The sequence below is a fragment of the Culex pipiens genome, chromosome 3 (assembly GCF_016801865.2).
Source record: "Culex pipiens pallens isolate TS chromosome 3, TS_CPP_V2, whole genome shotgun sequence".
In the NCBI taxonomy this organism is placed as follows: domain Eukaryota; kingdom Metazoa; phylum Arthropoda; class Insecta; order Diptera; family Culicidae; genus Culex; species Culex pipiens.
Window position 1 is genome coordinate 10,236,579 of NC_068939.1, and position 18,818 is coordinate 10,255,396.

The 18,818-nt window shown below is 35.1% G+C and overlaps 1 protein-coding gene across 1 annotated transcript in view; it reads right to left on the minus strand.

The window, feature by feature from the left end:
• The window catches only part of LOC120424376 (uncharacterized), a 99,527-nt gene that overhangs the window by 28,329 nt on the left and 52,380 nt on the right, over positions 1–18,818 (minus strand). Inside the window, exons 2-3 of the mRNA XM_039588473.2 lie at positions 13,408–13,579; positions 13,183–13,314 (exon numbers count right to left, since the gene is read on the minus strand). Coding sequence (XP_039444407.1) covers positions 13,183–13,314; positions 13,408–13,579 — 304 coding nt within the window. The remainder of the gene's footprint in view (positions 1–13,182; positions 13,315–13,407; positions 13,580–18,818) is intronic.

Here is an 18,818-nt window from a genome sequence, read left to right on the forward strand (position 1 = left end):
CCTGCCTTGTTCTTATTCTTTAGATAATCATATAATCTCACCTCGCCGTGCTCTTTCTCGTTCACCTGCTAAATCTATCTTTCCAATTTCCTCCTAGTTTGAAGCTCAAGCTTTCCATTTCCTCAAAATTCTACCCGATTCAGCTTGGTTGCGTGCAACGAGATCCGATTTAATTAAAATTAGACCGCAGATCAATTTTAATCAACAACCACGCAATCTCCCAGTCTAACTCCGTAGTGGAAGTTTTGTTTTCGGACGACAGCATCGGCAAAAGAGCTTTCTTCTACTTCTGCCGGCTCGCGCAGCACAGTTTCTGATTATACGGGGCTTACCGATTAACTAGCTCATTAACGGAATGAACTTGTGCGCTCTCAGTATTTTTTTTTCGTTTTCCACCACTGCGGCGCGCTGACTGGAAGCAGCTCGTGGATATTTAAGCTGCACCAACATAGAAGTTGAGGTCGATGGTGCCTCCGAGCCGTTTATCGCACACGAAACTATTGATCTAATCGAGCTGATTGGGGGACTCCACCCGGGTTCGATGATCTGAGGAAAGTTAGCTTCCGGCGAATCAACCTGCGCGAAATATGACAATTGAAGATCCGATACTTTGCAGTAAACTAACATTTTAGCCACACTCGCAAAAAAAAGAAGCAAAAGAAGAAGGTTAACCACTTTTCCTGCCGCTCTCTATCACTTAATCAAATTTGGACTGAAACCTGATTGATGCAGAGAAAGTGAAAAGCTTCAACCGAACGAAGCGGCTACCTACTTGCGGAAGAAGACGCGAGAGGAGCCTCCTTAACAGATCGATCCGTACTTAGCGGTACTCTTCGGCGGTGGTCGTGTCTTGGAGCCGCAGCAGTGAGAGCCAATCGAATTGAAAACTGGCTTCTTTTGAATCGTACACACATTTGTTTATCTTGCCGATTGCCGGTGAATGGGGTATGCAAATCCAGCAAAAGTCAACTTGTCTTAAGCTACCGCATTCGATTGTGAGATAAACGATAGATCACAATCGACGGATTGATCGTAAATCGATGGGAAATTTATTGGCAATTCTTGCTGGTTTCCATCGCCAAATGGCACGATTTTGAATTGATGATGAGTTCCGAATGGATGAGAAGAAATTTATTTTACTATAAAAGCTTGATTGATTTCCTAAATTTTAGTGGATATTTTTATTGAATTTAATTGATTTACTTGATCATCATTTTAGAAATCTTCAGACTTTCATGATCATTGGAAAATCCATACCAGTTCATGGATCTCGTGTCTGATATTTTACTAGGTAAATATGGTCCATTTAAGTTACTAAAATATAAAACAATGCAGGTTTAGTAATTTTGCTAAAACTAAACATTAAAATAGCAAACCTGTAATAACATTGTCGAGAATTCCACCAAGCCCCCAGAAACAACTTTACACAATGTGCAGAATCAACATCTCGTGTAGTAAAAGTATTTTCTTTGTGCACAGCCAACGAATCGTCCAATGTACCGTAGAGTCTCGTTACAGACTTCAAAACTTACTTTTCATTTTCATTGCCAATGCTAAAGTCGTCATAAACTGCAAACTTGGAGACACCGTCAAAGTTTTCTAAGTAAACCAGTAACAATCTTGGTTTCACCGATGTGAGCTGAAAATTAATGTTGAATAAAAATGGTATTTCAAGTTAAAAATAACCCTACCAGGTGAATTTTCTCCAGTCCCAACCAGAACTCCCCGCTAAAATTCCCAAATCCATTCCTATAGTCAGTCCAATTCCGATAAAAATCAATCGAACCATCGAATCGATTCTGAATCACAATCCAACCTCCACTGTGCAGATTTTGCTCACAGTAAACGCGGAATGACGTTGAGCTCCCGACTGCCAGCATGTACGGTCCGGACTTGCGGGAGCGCTCTTCTTCACAGGAGCCGATCGTGTTGTTTGAAGTGTTTTCATTTGTTATCAAATTTGGTTGCTTCTCGATGTTAGTTTCACTTAAATTAAATTAACATTAACTCAACAATTCAAATTTTTACAAGAATGTCTTACCATGAAGGGGATTGATTGCTTATATTTTGATTGTATGCAATAGTTTCACCTTGCTTTTTTAATTCTCCAAGCATTTCCAAAATCCTTGATATAAATTACAATAATACAGTGAATTTGTGTACAAAAAATTGAAATTACATACTTGTATTCAAAACTGTCCATCCGAGCTAAGAGTAATTCGTATCCAAAGCCATTGCAATTATCGGTAGGAACACTTTCACTGTTACAGAAGCTTATCAGTGAGATAAATGCGAACCATAGTTTAAACATATTGTAGAAGGTTTCAACTATTCAATTTGACAAAATTTCTTCGAAAGTTAAAGTATTATAATCTGATTGTTCTGCCCTTCCTTTTACACCCAAACAGTTCTTCATAAGTTGATAGAAACCCACACATGATTGCGGTTCACCTCAATTGGAACTTTTCTCAGCTTTGCTCAAGATAAAGAAGGCAAATCTTGTCTTGATGCGACATCTACTGCCTTAATTTTGTTCGACTTGTTATTATTTTTTTCTTTTTGCCGTGGAGGTCATTTCGAGCAACTTGTTCTACGAAAAACATCATTCTTTATCATTATACACTTTTTTATTCGCATTTTGACACCTGAAATAAAATACATTTTCATAACATTGGCAAGTATACAAAGTCGATTTTTTTATTTTCTTTGCTTTTTGAAAAACCTTACATTGGTTTAAAATTGAATTTCGACGATTTTTGTTAGATCAAAGTCCGTCCAGATACGAGGCTAGAATGTAAAGGACGATTTTTTCATTGAAAGAAGTTAGTATTTTGTCAAACCTAATGAAGCTTAACGATAAATTGCTTAATAACATAATATTAAAGCTATTTTTTAATTCAAATAATGGAAATTTTTCAATGCTTTCACTAAGAATGTATTGTTCGATAATGTAGTATGTTTCAAAGTATTTTTACAAATACCGTGTATTTTGAAAAAAATACTCGAATTTTGATAATTTACAATGTGGGTATCAAACGAAGCCAAATTTTGTCTGTTATTACTTGTGTTGGTGTTTTCAGTAAAAAGCTCAAATTTTCAAAAAATACCATCTTTTTTTTCGAAATACTCGATTATTTTTAAATGCATTATTGGTGTCAAACGAAGCAAAATTTTGGTTTATTATTTTTTTAAATACTAAGATTTTCATAAATAATCCTCATTCGGATTTTGAGTATCAAAAGAAGCGAAATTTTGAATGCACTATCGCTTCCTTACACATTTTATTTTAAATACTAAAATTATCCTAAAATACCATGTTTTTCGAAATTACTCAAATTATCATAAGGCCGATGCAAACATTAGAAAAATTGTCCCTCGGCTCTGCCCGAGGTCGAGGGGGAGGGGGGGCAAAAAAATATAAAAAATCAAATAAAATGAAAAAAGTGTTTTAAAAAAATGTAAGAATAGACGAAAACAAAAATTTTAGGTACAGTACCGAAAATTTTCAAAAAATTCTTAAGATTTTTGAATTAATCCAAACATGCTTAAAATGATTCTAAACACAGGGGAATGCATTTTAATTTGATTTAAACTGATTGCATTTGAATTTCCGATACAATGTTGAAGTTAAAAAAAATTACCCCTTGATTTTCGGGCCGATTTTGATGGGGTGGGGAAGGGGGGGGGGGTTTAAGAATAAAATGAACATTCTTCCAATTGCTAAAATACTGAAATTTACATAATGCGCAATATGGGTATCAAACGTAGTGAAATTTTGTTTGTATTTTGTATCACAAAATACCGAATATTTTTCGAAATTACCCTAATTCTCATAATTTTAAATAATAATTTTGAATGCATTTTCAATGTATTCCGTACTTGTAAAATACTCAAATCTGATTTTTTTGAAAAATACGTAAAATTTGTGTTATTTACAAAAAAAAAACCCTTCATAAAGTGAAAATGCATACAAAATTTTGCTTCGTTTGAGTATTTTCAAAAAATACGGTATTTTCTTTAAAAAAATATGTTTTTACCAACTCTAATGAAGCAAAAAAAAAAAATTGTTATTTACACAAAAAAAAACCTTCATAAAGTGAAAATGCCTAAAAAATTCGCTTCGTTTATCATTTATATAGCAAATTATTTTTATAAAAAAAGGAGAATTTTTGAAAAAAAATTCAGTATACTGTTCTTTTTTTTGAGTATTTAAACTTTGAAATTTACCATATTAAAAAAATCTTAGTGAAAGCATTGGACATTTAACATGATTTGGTTAGATAAGGTAAATTTTAGAAATATATTAAAAATGTGGTATGAACGATAGAATTATCGAAATAACGATAAAATAGATTATCGTTCGTTATCGAACCTCGATAATTTTATCATTAACAACCTTACTTCCGATAATCGAATCACGGAAAAAATGTTTCGTCAAATTCGAGTTTTGTTACACTATATCAGTCAAACTTGAGTTAAATATCAACAAAAATCTTCAGACTATTAAAGTTATAAGAGTTGGAAGCCTTAGCTATATTTTTTTTGCGCATTTATTTCCATTTTGGTTATTAAAATGGTCTAAATATTGGTAAAAACTTAATTAGATTTTGATTGGTTAAAAAATAAAATACAATAAATCTCAAACTTGTGTTAAAATCAATGGCTCACAATACCTATGACCTGTCAATATTTGCAAAAGTTCATCACTTAAAATTATTAAGTGGCAGCTGATTTTCTTGTTATCTTTCTCCCCCTAATCTAATCTAACCCCGCAATTCAACGCCTATTACAACGTCCACCAACACGACGTAGCACGGGAACAAATTACAGCCAAAGCCCTGATGGACAATATCCTGAGGGGGCGAGGGTGCGAGATTGAAGATGCTTCACCGGAGGCAGCCAATTTCCCGCCATCATCCCATCATTATTGCCGCGCCAAGAGAGACCTTGCGCGAATGCAAATGTTTGCCGGTTTCACGATCAAGGTTGCATTTTTCTGTTCCGATGGAATTTCCACTTAACTGAGTTGGGCAAACAAACCGGTGAACCCCTTTTCGCTTTCCGTGAAGTGCACTGTGAAAAATGATTTTTTTTCGTTTAATTGCGTGTTTACAATCTAAATTTTGACTGAATTTTCAATCAATTTAAAAGTATTATTTTCTGCCAAATTTAATTACTGTGACTTTCTCCTAAAGATCTCCGCGTAGACTTTTGCGATGTAATCACATTTCGCACGCCTTATTTATGCTCTCTCTCTCCCTCGATCTGCCACTTGATGTTGCGGTACCGCCAAAGATGCTGGGCGGTGGGTGGTGACAATTGCATTAACTCGGCACAATTAGAAGTTTCTGGACCGGTCGTCAACCTGCGGCCAAGCCAACGCGTTCAAGGGATCGGCAAAGCCAAATAAGCCGACGGGCTCGGACGGTTCGTGGAAGAGCTTTTCTGCTTATTTATTTGTTTGTTTGCATTTTTCCAATGGTTTCTGGAGCAATGCGGTACTGAACGTGGATCGCGGTGTCTGGTGGAGTGACTGACGATCCGCGCAAATCGTTTTCTAATGGACAATTACCATAACCCCACATTCGCTCCCACTTGATGCGGATTCTTGCATAGGGGAGAGCGTGAAGAGTTAATTTGTATGATGTTATTGTTCAATTTTGGATGTAGGGATTATATAAATGAATTTTTTATTTCTTTTAAAATTTAACTCCTCAAAATCAAATGCTTATTCACCATGAGTCTCCCCTAAACACCCAGCATAAAACCTAGCGGATGACGATCGGAGAGCCGTCTAAATGGCCCATTATCATCGTTTGCACAAAAGCATTTCGCGAACATATCCATCAGTGATGGAGAAAGATTGCGTCTTCTTAGAAATGGACAGCAAGAAGCAGGAGGAAAACGCGATCCCGCTGTGTCAATCAGAGTGAAAGAGCCTTTAATGTGGTGGATTACGGCCAAGCCACACACACACACACGCGGAGTTCTGCAGCAAAAAGTTCCGATATTTTTCCCGCCACAAACACTTTGCACAATCACACATGAGTGAGAAGTTGATTTTGTTTTTGCTGTATTTCCTTGCCAAAGCCCATCATTATTTGCGGATAATGTGGCGGCAAAACTGACCTCTTACACATCAAATCACGCGTTACAACGGGCCGCGCTGCCTTTGGCGGGAAATTGCATTTTCCGAGGAAAGAGCAACAAACGTGCCGACCACGAATGCCGACCTACAGGGAAGTTGGAAGGAAAGGCGAACCGTGGCTTATGGTTTGCGTGAGCAGCGGGAAAACGGTTGGCCTTGTTTTTGGAAATGACTATTTCAACATCATCAATGGATTCTTAATTCTCAAGAATTTTATATTTTTGCGGGTTGCATGTCTTAAATTTTTTATTTATTGAATTTATTATTTTTTTAAGGATGCACAGCAACCATAGAAGTTGTTTTCTTCTTATTCCAAAATTGTCAAACTTACGGACCCAATCCGGCAACAATTCGATTGTAAAAATAGCCAAAGCTTGTTGTAATTGTTTTAAAGACAGTAAATTAGGGGATGAATAAAAAAATTATCAATAAAAAATCAATAGGAAGATATTAAAAAATATGTAACAAAAATCTTGGTGCAAAAGCTCTGGTTGATGTGCACCGTTAAAGGGCTTTTGTGACAAAAACGCCAAAAAAATTGGAACGAAGATTAGAACATTCATATGATAATAGTATTTTAAAATTATGAGATTTGGCTGGCTTTTTTTAATTTTATTTGGAATTTATATAACAAATAATAAAATCTGCATCTAGCTATATCATTTAAAAAGATCATTGTTCAATTAACATAACCATTTTCAAGATGATAAAACAATCCATTAACTCCCACCCTCATATTATTTTTTAAGGCAGCTTAATTTTCTTCTTTTAGATATTTTGCATTCAATTTGATTATTTTCAGATACATTTGACTGACTAAGCCTATGTATTTTTTTTTTTATTTGGTTTTTCTTCAACCTGCCGTCATTGTTATTTGTCAATAAATATAAGTTGTAACAAATTTCGTTGAAACATACTTTTAAAAATATAATTTTCTAAACATTATCAAAGTCACAATTAACAAGTAAAAGCCTATATTTTTTAGAAAAAGAAGAGTTTTTAACTTTTTTATCAGGTCCTATAAATAAATGTAAACATTGAGTGTATCCCTTTCTCACCTTATGACAATATCCATCGAAGTAAGCTGGATACATTCAATGTTTACATTTGTTTATTGGACCTAATAAAAAAAAAGTTTGGTTATCTTCCCTATCATGATTCTTACAGATCCAAAATCTGAGAAAAGTGTTATTTTCTAATCATTTCTCAAAGAGCAATTCTTATCAAAATCGGTTGATTTCTTGATTTTTTAAAAGATTTGTTGTGTGTTTTTTTTATAAATAATAAAAGCATTGGTCCATCCATGTACGCATTTCTGCAGCTGCCCAAACAAAAATGATATGTAGTTACTTGAAAATTTGTACCTCTAAACTTAACTTTTTGAGCAAATTGGTTTCTTGAGCAAAGTTTTAGGTCAGATGAGTTTTAGGTCAGATAATTTTAAAAATAGTTATAGTAAAAAAAACATTTTTTTTAAATCCGCTAAACCGTACTTTTTTTTATAAAATGTAGTAACTGACCAAAAAAGGCAACTTTTGAACTTTAGTTAAGTATGCCATTTTTTTTACGAAGATATCAATATAACACTGGAACGCCCAACGCATGTCCAACTTACACGGACGCCCAAGCCTCCCAAAAAAGGTGGAACGGTAACTTCAACTCGCTGGTTTTCGGCCATTACTCAACCAATCGGGACGATTCTTGTTTCCAGTGATTTGTAAGAATGTCTAGATGATCCTGAAATTTGGCAGAACTTGATTTGAACAAATCTGTAATTTCTGCGACCGAAAACATCGTTCCACCTTTTTTAAAACGACTGCCTCCGCGGAATTCTGGGCGAATTTTTTTTACACGCGAAAAAAAAAGTTAAAGCGGTGTTTTTGTTCGCAAAAAATACAGTTTTGATCAAATTAAGTTCTACAAAGTTCTAGAATCATTTAGACATCCTAACAAATCACTGGAAAGAAGAATCATCTTGATTGGTTGAGTTATGCCCGAGAACCATTGGCATTGAGTTGAAGTTCCCGTTCCAACTTTTTTGGACCCTTGGGCGTTGGAATGATAATAGAGATATGATATAATTAGAAACCTAATTTTGAGAAATTTTGAATATGCACTCTGAAAACATGTAACTAACCATATTTCAATGCAAATCAAATTTGCAAGCAATTATACTTTGTTTTAAATATCGATGAAACGTCCCATTTCTAAGTTATAACCAGACAATTTTTTAAAATTTGTTCATTTATACTTTGAAAATCGGAAAAAATACTAAGCTAGAGCATTGCAAATAATTAAAATTGACAAAAATAAAATTTTTTAGTAAGCCAAGTTTTTCAATGCCTTTGTTTTTCAACTCACGATAGTAGCCGAGCTATTTGTCTGATTTTAAAGATTTTAAATTAAGTTTTTGTAAATTTTCCTATTCTTTCGAATTATAATTCTCAAGATTTAAAAATCAAACCCAATTTTTTAAAAAAGTTAAAAACTAAAATTTTGGCTTTTTGGGTTTTACGTTTTAAGTTGCACTTTTTGTGGAAATTGTAATTTGAAGGCTGGTTTTTTAGACTGTTACTATTTCTTCTAATTTTCCTCATTATAACTTACATCTTTGCTGAAAAAAATAACAAATTGATTTGAAACACCTATTCCGAGATACTTTTTTTAATATTTTGTTTACTATTTTGCAGGTCAGCTTCCGAAAAAGTATGAAGATTTGAATGAACAAACCAATAAGTCAAAATGCCTTCTTTGGTCATGTGAAAGCTCCCCAGAAAATTACAGCCAAACAAAAAAGTACAAATGAAATCCTTTTCAGGTTTTTCGAAAATCCGCCTTAAGGGGTTACATACATGTATATCGGCAAAAATATCAGAGGTTAGTTAGAGCACACACTTCAACTTTTTTTAATTCTTTTTTCAGGGCATTAAAATATACATTTTCACCTACAAACAAAAAACGAAACGAAGTTGACTTTATAGCTGTCGGCCACCATTGCTAGTACCAACCACTAGTGTCTTCCTTTTTATCTACAAGGACTTCGCCGCCCTGGGCTCCTAAGTGTATGAAAGTATGGCACGGAGCGACGGCGCCGAATACCCATATTTACACAAAGAATTTTACCTACAAACAAAACAAATTTTAAAACATTTGGTTGCATCATTGCCGAGATATAGCAATTTCAAGTTAGCAGTTTCAAAAAACGGGTGCCACGATATCTCAACACTGTCTTGACCAAATTGGCTCAAAATTTTGGTGCAGACTCGTTAATCCGATTCAGTGTGCATGACGAAGCACGATTTTCAAAAAGTTATTAAAAAAAAATATGTTTGTGTTTTTCCTATAAAATCCGTTAGTTTTTGATTATTGTATTTTTTTAAAAAGCAAATTTTAAAAATTGGGCTTCGTCATGCACACGGGATACATCTTGAGAGTCTTCACCTCAAATTTCAGCCAATTTGGTCCTTCCCATCTCGAGATATCGTGACACCCGTAAATCAACTCGGGGTTTAGAGAAAAACGCCAATAAAGTTTGACAGCCCGCTTTGCGCATTCAAAATTTTGAGCTTAAATCGTCTCTTACTCAGTTTAATGATGAAATATCTTCATGAAACTGTCAGGACTGATTAATAATCATCTTTTGAGTGGATTGAACTAATATTATGTAATATAAAATTGTGTGATTTCCTACATGTATGTTACCCCTTAAGTCAGAAGTAAGTAAAACAAATCTCAAAAAAGGGTGTTTTTAAAGGTCCAATTAACTTTTTTTTGTGTGTTTTCATCTTCCCAGAGTCAGGGGTATTAAAAAAACACCTCACCCAAAAAGCTAAAAGGAAAATTTTGTTTATGGTACCATTTCAAAAATAACTCAAATTCCTATTTCGAATTGATTGTCAGCAGTGTATGAAAGTCTCGTTTGATGAAATAATCCTTTAATTTGTTGTTAATAATGGTATAAAGCTAATTTTTCAACTTTGAAAGCAAAATTTGTTAAAAACTTGTTATATATAAATATACAGTCCAGACTGAATTATCCAAAGGCCTCGGAAAAAAATTACTTCGGATAATCGGATATCGAGCCCCCTAAACTACGCTAAAGTGATTTATTTTTTTTAATCCAAGATGACGGCCAATATGGCAGTGACGAAATATTTAAAAAAAACACACATTTTATTATCATTTTATTTTATTATTTTTTTATTTGAATAGGCAATCAACTATTCAAATTTGACTAAAATGGGGTCGCAGAACTCGAATTGGATCTTTGAAAAAACGAAAAAACAATTGTGTGTTCGTGATTCGATTATCCGAAGGTTTGTATGGGACTCGATAATTGAAACTTCGGATAATCGAGTTTGGACTGTACAATGAAAAAAAAAAAAAAACAATTATTTAAAAGTAGTCTGATTTAAAGGTCATAAAGTTGTTAAGGAAAAAAAATCAGCTTATTAAGGTAGGATTCACTCTTCACATATAGATATTTTACCAAAGAATTTTATTTTTTCGTGAGTGAATTTCTCACTCTCATGAAAGTGAGAAGAAGAAGAGTGCACGAATTATTAAATCCATCCCGAGCTTCCTAAACACATTACTTATAGTGAAAGATTATGTGTAAGAGTCAAAAGTTTGAAGGATAATAGACCAATCGACTAGAGTATTTAAAAGCAGTTTTAACCCTCTACTGCCCAAATTTTTTTTTCGAAAATATTTATTTTTCCCGTGTTTAGGAGGTCATTTTGAGCAACTTTTGTTCCACGAAAAACTTCACTTCTCTTGTTTTATGTTTTTCTTGTTTCATTTTTTGTTTTTTTATTTGCATTTATCTTGTTTAGTTTTTGTTTGTTTTTGGGAGTATTTGGCTTACTCTACCACCTAATATAATTACATTTCGCCTATCTATTTTTTTCATGTTTTTACAGTCACTTTTTCAATTTTTTGCATGTTTTACACATTTTTTGCTATAGAATCGCACCATCATCATTAAAATTGCAAAAAAATGCGTAGAGGCATAGTCTGGGACACTACAAAAATTATTGCATACTTCTTTTTACTGAAAATATAGGAAATGTTAGTAAAAAACATAGCCAAAGTTGACCCCTAAAAAAATGACATTTTTAAAAACATTGGCAAAGTCACATAAAACAAGTTAAACTTCCAACCCTGAAATTTTCTAAAATTTTAAGAGTTCTTCTTTCCAATGCTTTTTAAAGATCAAAAATCGGTTGGAAAATTGATTTTTTGCGATTTTTTAGATCGAAGCCCGTCTAAAGGCGGGGTTAGGTTGTAGAGGGTTAAGGAAAAAACCGCAAAAATCATAAAATTAATGTAGCAAAAAAAACAGAGTTTCGCTAAAAGTATTTTGTTTTGTTTACCAAGATTGCTGATCTACAAAATGTGGCAGATCATTTTTCGATAACTGGCGTTTCAACTGCAAATGTAGGCATGAACTGTGATTGTATGTCACACATTGAAATAACATTTTTTATAAATCTGTACCGATTAGGTCTAGAATATTATCAATTTTTCGCAATTTTTAAGCAAATTTCACATCAGAAATTTGACCGAGTGAACTTCTTTATAACATGAAATTTGCTCTGCAACCTTTCCAAAGCTGAATTCAGAAGCAAAACGAAATCTGTTGCATGAATTTTTGGTTGACAAAATTAGGAACAGATTATGCAAAACTGGTTCCGCAAACTGCCAGGTTATCAAACATACCATTTGACATAACCCAATGTCCGACATAATTTAACATTCAAACCCGTTGTGGGACCCCATAACCACGTAACACTGACATAATCATGCACGATCTAATAATTTGTATCACGAAACCCATGCTCTGCATATGTCAGACAATCACTTAAACTGGTCCGGATCACTTGTCTGGAGCATTGTGCTTCACTGCTTTTCCCCACTCAGTCATACAGTCAGCTTAAACGATGTGGCCAGGTTTCAACGCTAAGTGCTCTCCCATCGCCAGCAACAACAATAGAACTCAGAACTGCCTACACCTACAACTCACTCCCATAGGTAGGTACTTCAACACTGGACAGCAACAAATAGGTCGTAAATTGTTGGGTCCAGTACTCGAGTTGAACGGACACGCCAGGTACTGGCAAGTGGCGAAAAGTACAAACGGACCGGGTGAGTGCACTACACATGAAACCGTTGCGTTTGACCGAGTTTGTTGATGAATGTTGGGTACGACCACGTCCCAGAGCAGAGCTCCAAATCCCAACCTGCTGAATGATGACGACGACGAAGAACAATCGACGAAGCCTAATTACACCATTCAGGCGGGTTGTTGTCCACGATGGGTGCCTCCAGAGTTGGTCACCCGTTGATGGTTGCGTTAGCTAATAGCTGTACATCTCTGCGACCATTACTCGGTGGGAGATACCTGTCACTGCTGCTGCTGATGGTCGGTGATTAAGAGTCGACTTTACCGAAATGATGAAAACGTAACGCAACTTGGAGTTGACCGATGGTCGCGATAATGGTCTCGAAGACGCGTTCGGAAATTAATTCTGACCGTTATGTAGGGGGTGTGCGGGACGTTTCTCACCGGCACTCGAAGTGAAACCTCGGCCAGAGAGGGTATGACTTGCAGCAATGCAATCCGTTCCTTTCAACTGATGGGAGCGATTGTGGATGAAGTTTCGAGTATTGCTCCAGAAAGGCACGCAACACTTGAACTCAAGATCAAGATGCTGTTGGTCTTGCAAAATCTTGAAGCTGAAAACAACTGCCTTTTCTAAAAGCTTGACAAACAGAAAAAAAAACTATGGTAATTAATAGGTTCTCGGAAGCCAAATCATTAACACTAACACCCAATGTCAACAGTCCATCAGTCAACGCTAATGAGAGAGAAGTGCTCGTCTCAACGTTGAACTCAACTCAAGAGCGATCCCAAGACATTTGAGCCAGAAAAAAAGCACCGTAACAACTCGGCTACCTCCCCAGACCCCCTCCTTTTAATGGCTTAATCGTGAGAAAGCACGCGTCCCATAAATAAATTGAACTTTACTTACGTGACAGACAGGTGTGCTTTCGGAACTGCAAGAAGCCGTCCTCGCAGTGGCACCGGCTCTCGACGCAAACGCTGTTAGCCACACGCATCGAGCACTGCTCCGACAGGACACACTCGCTCTCCAGCAGTTGGGCTGCAAACGAAATTCAAACAAAACCATTAGGGCGCAATTAAAACCGGCGGAGATTCCGGCGCGGTCAGTTCTTGGAAGCGAAGAATCTCTTACACGGCAGGCACTTGGTCTCGTTGAGCCGCACGTAGAACGGAGAGCACTCGCAGAAGCCCTCCAGGGTGCAGTAGCTGCCGCGGATGCTGTCGGTGCAGTCCATGTCGTGCTGACAGGGCGCACCCAGCGTCTGGGATTTGCTGCTGGCGGCGTGACCACTTGCTATCATCACCTGCAGGGAGAGGGAAGGAGAAGAAAGAGATAGAAATTGGAGATTAAATACTTGGCAGTTTAAATTGGAGCAGTTGCGGCTGATTGGGCCGATTGGGGATGAGACTATTTAACGGCAAAAATGCTGACATTGAACCCGGAACTTGTTTGGGAATCTTACGTAAAACAACATCTTGCCTTTCGGATCACCACGCTTTCTACCTGATAAAACATTTTGAATACAAAATTAATGCAAAACATACAAAAATCTTAGAAATGTTGAAGCAAGATTAGATTTGGAAAACCTGCACACGCTGAAATCGATAAAATTGAATTATAGTGAGTTTCCAAGGGTAGCAAAAATGTGTAAGATTGCTTCAGATGATTTCATAGCAAGCGAAATTTACAAATTTAATTACATTAGATTCGCGAAAAATCAATTATGTCGATTGGAGCGTGTTAAGGGAACCCAATTCTACCATACCTTGACGAAACTGTAGCGTTTACTGACACCAACTTCAAAGATGTTAACTTGCGTTTTCTAACTGTTTATAAATGCATGGTAATCCAATGTAAAGTCAATAATCAATTAACAATTTAATCATCTTTTGAAGCTAATATAGTTTTGGAGGTTCTATTTAATTTTTGTTTAAAAGAAACCTTGGGCGCAATCAAAGAAAGTTTCTCGCGTAGGTCTTCAACAAATTATTTATAAGTTTTTGTCTCCCTCTTTTCATAAAAATAAGGAAGAAATTATATGTGCAATTGATTGTGAAACTATTCGGGTCTCATTTCATATAGGAGTACAATAACAACTTTTTTTTTAATTGAATAACTTGTTTAAATCAGCCAAAGCTTTTGCTTTTATTAAACTGTAAGTTTGATTCTTAAAGGATGATTTGATAAATAAAATTATTCGTTACAGCAAACTTGAGTCTTGACATTTAGGAATTATCTAAATAATTCCTAAACAGTTTTGTTATACTATGGGGTCATATCGGCAAAATGTAAGGATTTTAGATCAGCAAGAGTTGGTAGCCTTAGCAATAACCCTGAAGGGTAATTTTTTCATTCAGAACAAAATTTTTCATTTTCAATTTTCGTGTTTTTTTGTAACACTGCAGGGTTATTTTCTAAAGTGTAACAAGTTCAAAGTTGTAGAGCATACAACTTCAGAGATTTTGCTGTATCAACAAAAGGAGTTTGCTTCAATGTACTTAAAAATATTGTTCGTTGAACGGTCGCTTAGGGGTACTTTTCGAAAACCCGTGACTGAGAAAATATGGGATTATTGATTTAATCCATTTTTAAAATTTTACGTATATTTCAAAAGAGGCACACGATCATTCACAAAGCATGGATTTAGGTGTAGATTCAAGAAGTATCGAGCACCTCAAATTTTATTTATGAAACGTTTTGTTCTGAATGAAATAAAAAATGCACTTCTGGGTTATTGCAAATTTAAAAAGAATATTAAAACTTTCCATAAAATGACATGTCCCTATTTTTTTACAGTTGAGTAATGAAAAATGGCAGAAAAAAAATACGTTTTTGGGAATTCTGACTATGCCATCAAATTGGGCGTTCAATTTTACTAGAGCGTCCAATTTCCTGGATTAGCAAAATACCAGGGAAATCCCGGAAATTTATTAAAAATTGTTCTGAATAATAATTAGCAACAAAAATGTATAGAATAAAAACATAAATGGGCAAAATAAGTGTGAGGATCAATTAATTCCTTGACTGCTTTAAAAACATACAATTTCATAAAAATTATTAAATTTTATAGATTTATAGGCTGTCTTTACATATGTACAAAATATCATTAAAAATGTTGTTCAGAAGTATGTATTATTTTTTAAATCACAGTGTTTGGACAGTGAGTAAAATCCATGCTCTAAAACCATAAAATTGCTTTTATATTTGTTTCTGTAACCAATTTAAGAAAATATGATTAAGGATAACATTTTAATTAAATTAACCTTATTCTTCTTTCACAACCCTTTTTGAGACATTTAATAATACCAATCAAATTTTATTCTAATTTTGTAAACAAAATCGTAAAAAAAACTTAACTTTGATCTTGGCGGGAAGAGGTACCTTATTTTCAAATGATACAGCAACCATTTTCGTTTCAAAAACTTACCAAAATTTTAATAGTTTATTTTCTTTCCATAATATCGTAATTTTTGTTGTCCAAGATCTATTCCCAGTTTTGAATGCTTCAGAAATAAATATCATCTGAAATAAACCATGACATGGAATTTGCAGACGAACTAATTAGTTCAATAAAAACCGTAAATTGAATTAAATGAAATTTAATTGGGTTCTTTCATTTTTTTTGCAAATTTAATTTAAAAAGTTGTAAGAAAATAAATACTTACGCTTGAATTAAGGGAATTCCCGGGAAATTTACAAATTTCCCTGGAAACGGGACGCTCTATTGGACGCTCTAAATTTTACATTAAAAATCTTTTTTACATTTATCCTTGCAAATTATTGAAACACACGTCTTTTTTTGAATGTTCAACAAAAGAACGGTTATACAAGCCCTCTGCAACTATTATCGAAAAATGGAGCTCGGATTCGTGATCAAGGAAAAAATATCTCTTAAGACATAGTTTCACGCAAATCGAAGAGGGGTCGGGGCAACTTTTTCAAATTTCGGTTGAGTTGGCGGAGAATCACCCAAATAGGCATTTTGGAAAAAAATTGTAACAAATTTAGGCAAACTGAATTGGTATGTGTAAATTTTCATGATAATGACAAATGCTCATCGTTTGTTGTCGGAGAACAAATCATTAAAATTATTTAAAATAATTAATTATAAATAATATTCCTCCTCAAGCTTAATTTCCATTTCGTTTCCATCCTCAATTAAAGAAGCGACTAATTACAACAATAACAAATCCACTCCCTCGCCCGGTTGCACAAGAATGAAGCGATTAGTTCCAGGTGCGGGGGCGGCCAACTGCCGGTGTCCAAAACGAAGCCAAGAAAAACAGTGAAAGCTCCTCAAACTAGGGCTTTTCTTCTGCACACCGTGATGCGTCTGTGTGTGCTTGGAAAAGGTTACGCGCCACAGTCATCGGTAGCAGCAGCAAAAAAAAAGGGTGAGAAAGCGAGAGTCCAACAAATTGGCCAAACTAAAGCGCTCTAAACACTCACACACATGAACAATGGGACGGGGGAAGCTTTGAAATTAAATTCCCGCCGCGCACGTGAAAAACTTTCGCTATCGAAACGATTTTCGGGAGGGAACCACGTGGGAACTTTGCTAAACCACGGTGGGTCGTCGTCGCCGCTGCGGCATCTCTCTAAGATCTTTGTGACTGGTTTTGGTGGCTGGCCACTTGGTGGACATGCTGTGTCCAAACAATTGGTGAAATTTAAAAGAAAAGACCTGATGGTCATAATAGAGTGTTTTAACTCTGTGTTTTTGTTTTTCCCTTCTGTTGTTTAAGTTGCACATTATTGCAGGCTAATTTTCCAGTGGCGAGTGAAAGAAAGGTACTGCTCGTCTAATGAGGGGACACCGCCCTGACTGGGACTAATTGCTGCGGGAAAGTTGAACCCGGGGCTCTAATTGAAACTTGTGTTGGGATCCAGCTGGCAAATTGTTTGGTGAAATGTTTAGACAAATTGTTATAGTGATTTGTGAAATAAAATGTTAAATTTTGCGGTCATTTCAGGGCAATCTAAGAAATATCTGGTGCAAAATTTGAAAAGGGCGGATAAGCATTTTGACAGCTGGAACTGTTATACAAATTCCGATTTTTGTGATTTTTTGATGCCCAAAATAAAAAATCACAAAAAGTTTGAAAAATCATAAATGAAGCTAGTGTAAATTTGTTTTCAAGTATTCGAAACTTTTTATCAAGAAATGCTTAAAACATGAGGCGAAAAATCAAAGAATTTGTCAAACTATTTTTGTATTTCTTCGATGAAAAATACGTTTATTCCGAAATCTGTGTACGCCAACAAATGGGGCGTCAAGTCCCTTTGACACCACATTCTCAAATAAGGCATTTCATGCTGGAAATTATTACGTATTTTTTCGAATGGTAAAAAACATAAAGGGTCGTACCGCCTCTCCGTAACGAGATATTGAAAAATGGAGTTCAGATTCGTGATCAGGGACAAAAGTTACCCCTTTCAAAGAGGGGTCGGGCAACTGCTGTATGAGTTGGCGGAGATTGAACTGACTGAACTGAACATCTAAAAATAAACGTTGGAAAATATAATCTGATCAGGTTTTCTATAGATATCAATGAATCAAGTGGGCAGGACAACAAATATTAATTAAACTAATTCATAATGAGCAATTCCAGCTCAAATGAAAAGATTTTTTCTGGTACTTTTGTACCCGCCCCACTCCGAATTCAATGGAACTTTGTAGACATGTTACCTTAGGCCGATGTAAGCCATTTTTGTGTATATGGAACGAATTGTACTCGAAAAAACATTTGAGAAGGGTGTAAGTTATTTAAACCTTTTTTGTATTTAGTAATTTAAAAATTACTGTATCTCGAAGCTTGCATCGTATCAAAAAGTGGCCAAAGGCAGACTTGTAAGAAATTGGACGGACTTTCTGAAAAAATACACTGAAATAAAAATACACACCACTCCTATGAGATTTTTTGGTTTTTTAGTTTCAAAGTTAAACTTTACGTATTTTCTTCGTTCAATTTTTTTGTGAAAATAGCACAAAAAGACAGACGAAAAATGCAGGATGGAATGTCTCTCGTAAAAAAAAAACAAGAATCATTTACTAATGCTGTTTTTTTGAAAAGCGGTCTAGAAGTCAAAATTTTCAAAAACCAAACGCGGGAATCGATTCCCCAGACAATTTTACATAAAAATCTCCATATTGACCATTATCCTATGTCCTTGTGAAGATACAGCGGTTTTCAAAATAAAAATGTTGAAAATATAGGTTTTTTGGTGGTTTTGTCAATTTTTATATGACAGACTTGATTTTTCAGTCTCGTGAATATTTTCATCGGAAATCCCGTCCAATTTCCCATAAGTTTGTCCTTGAAAGCATTTCAATTGGTTGTATGGGCTTACAGATATAAGCCTAATTACATTGCTCACAACTGAAAATAGAATATTTTTTCAGTGTAGTAGAAACCTAGATAGTTAATAAGCTTACGTAAATATTAAAACGAGTATACACAAAAATGACTTATATAGGCCTAGGATATCATGTCTACAAAGTTTCATTGAAATCGGAGAGGGTATAACCTCAACAAAAATCA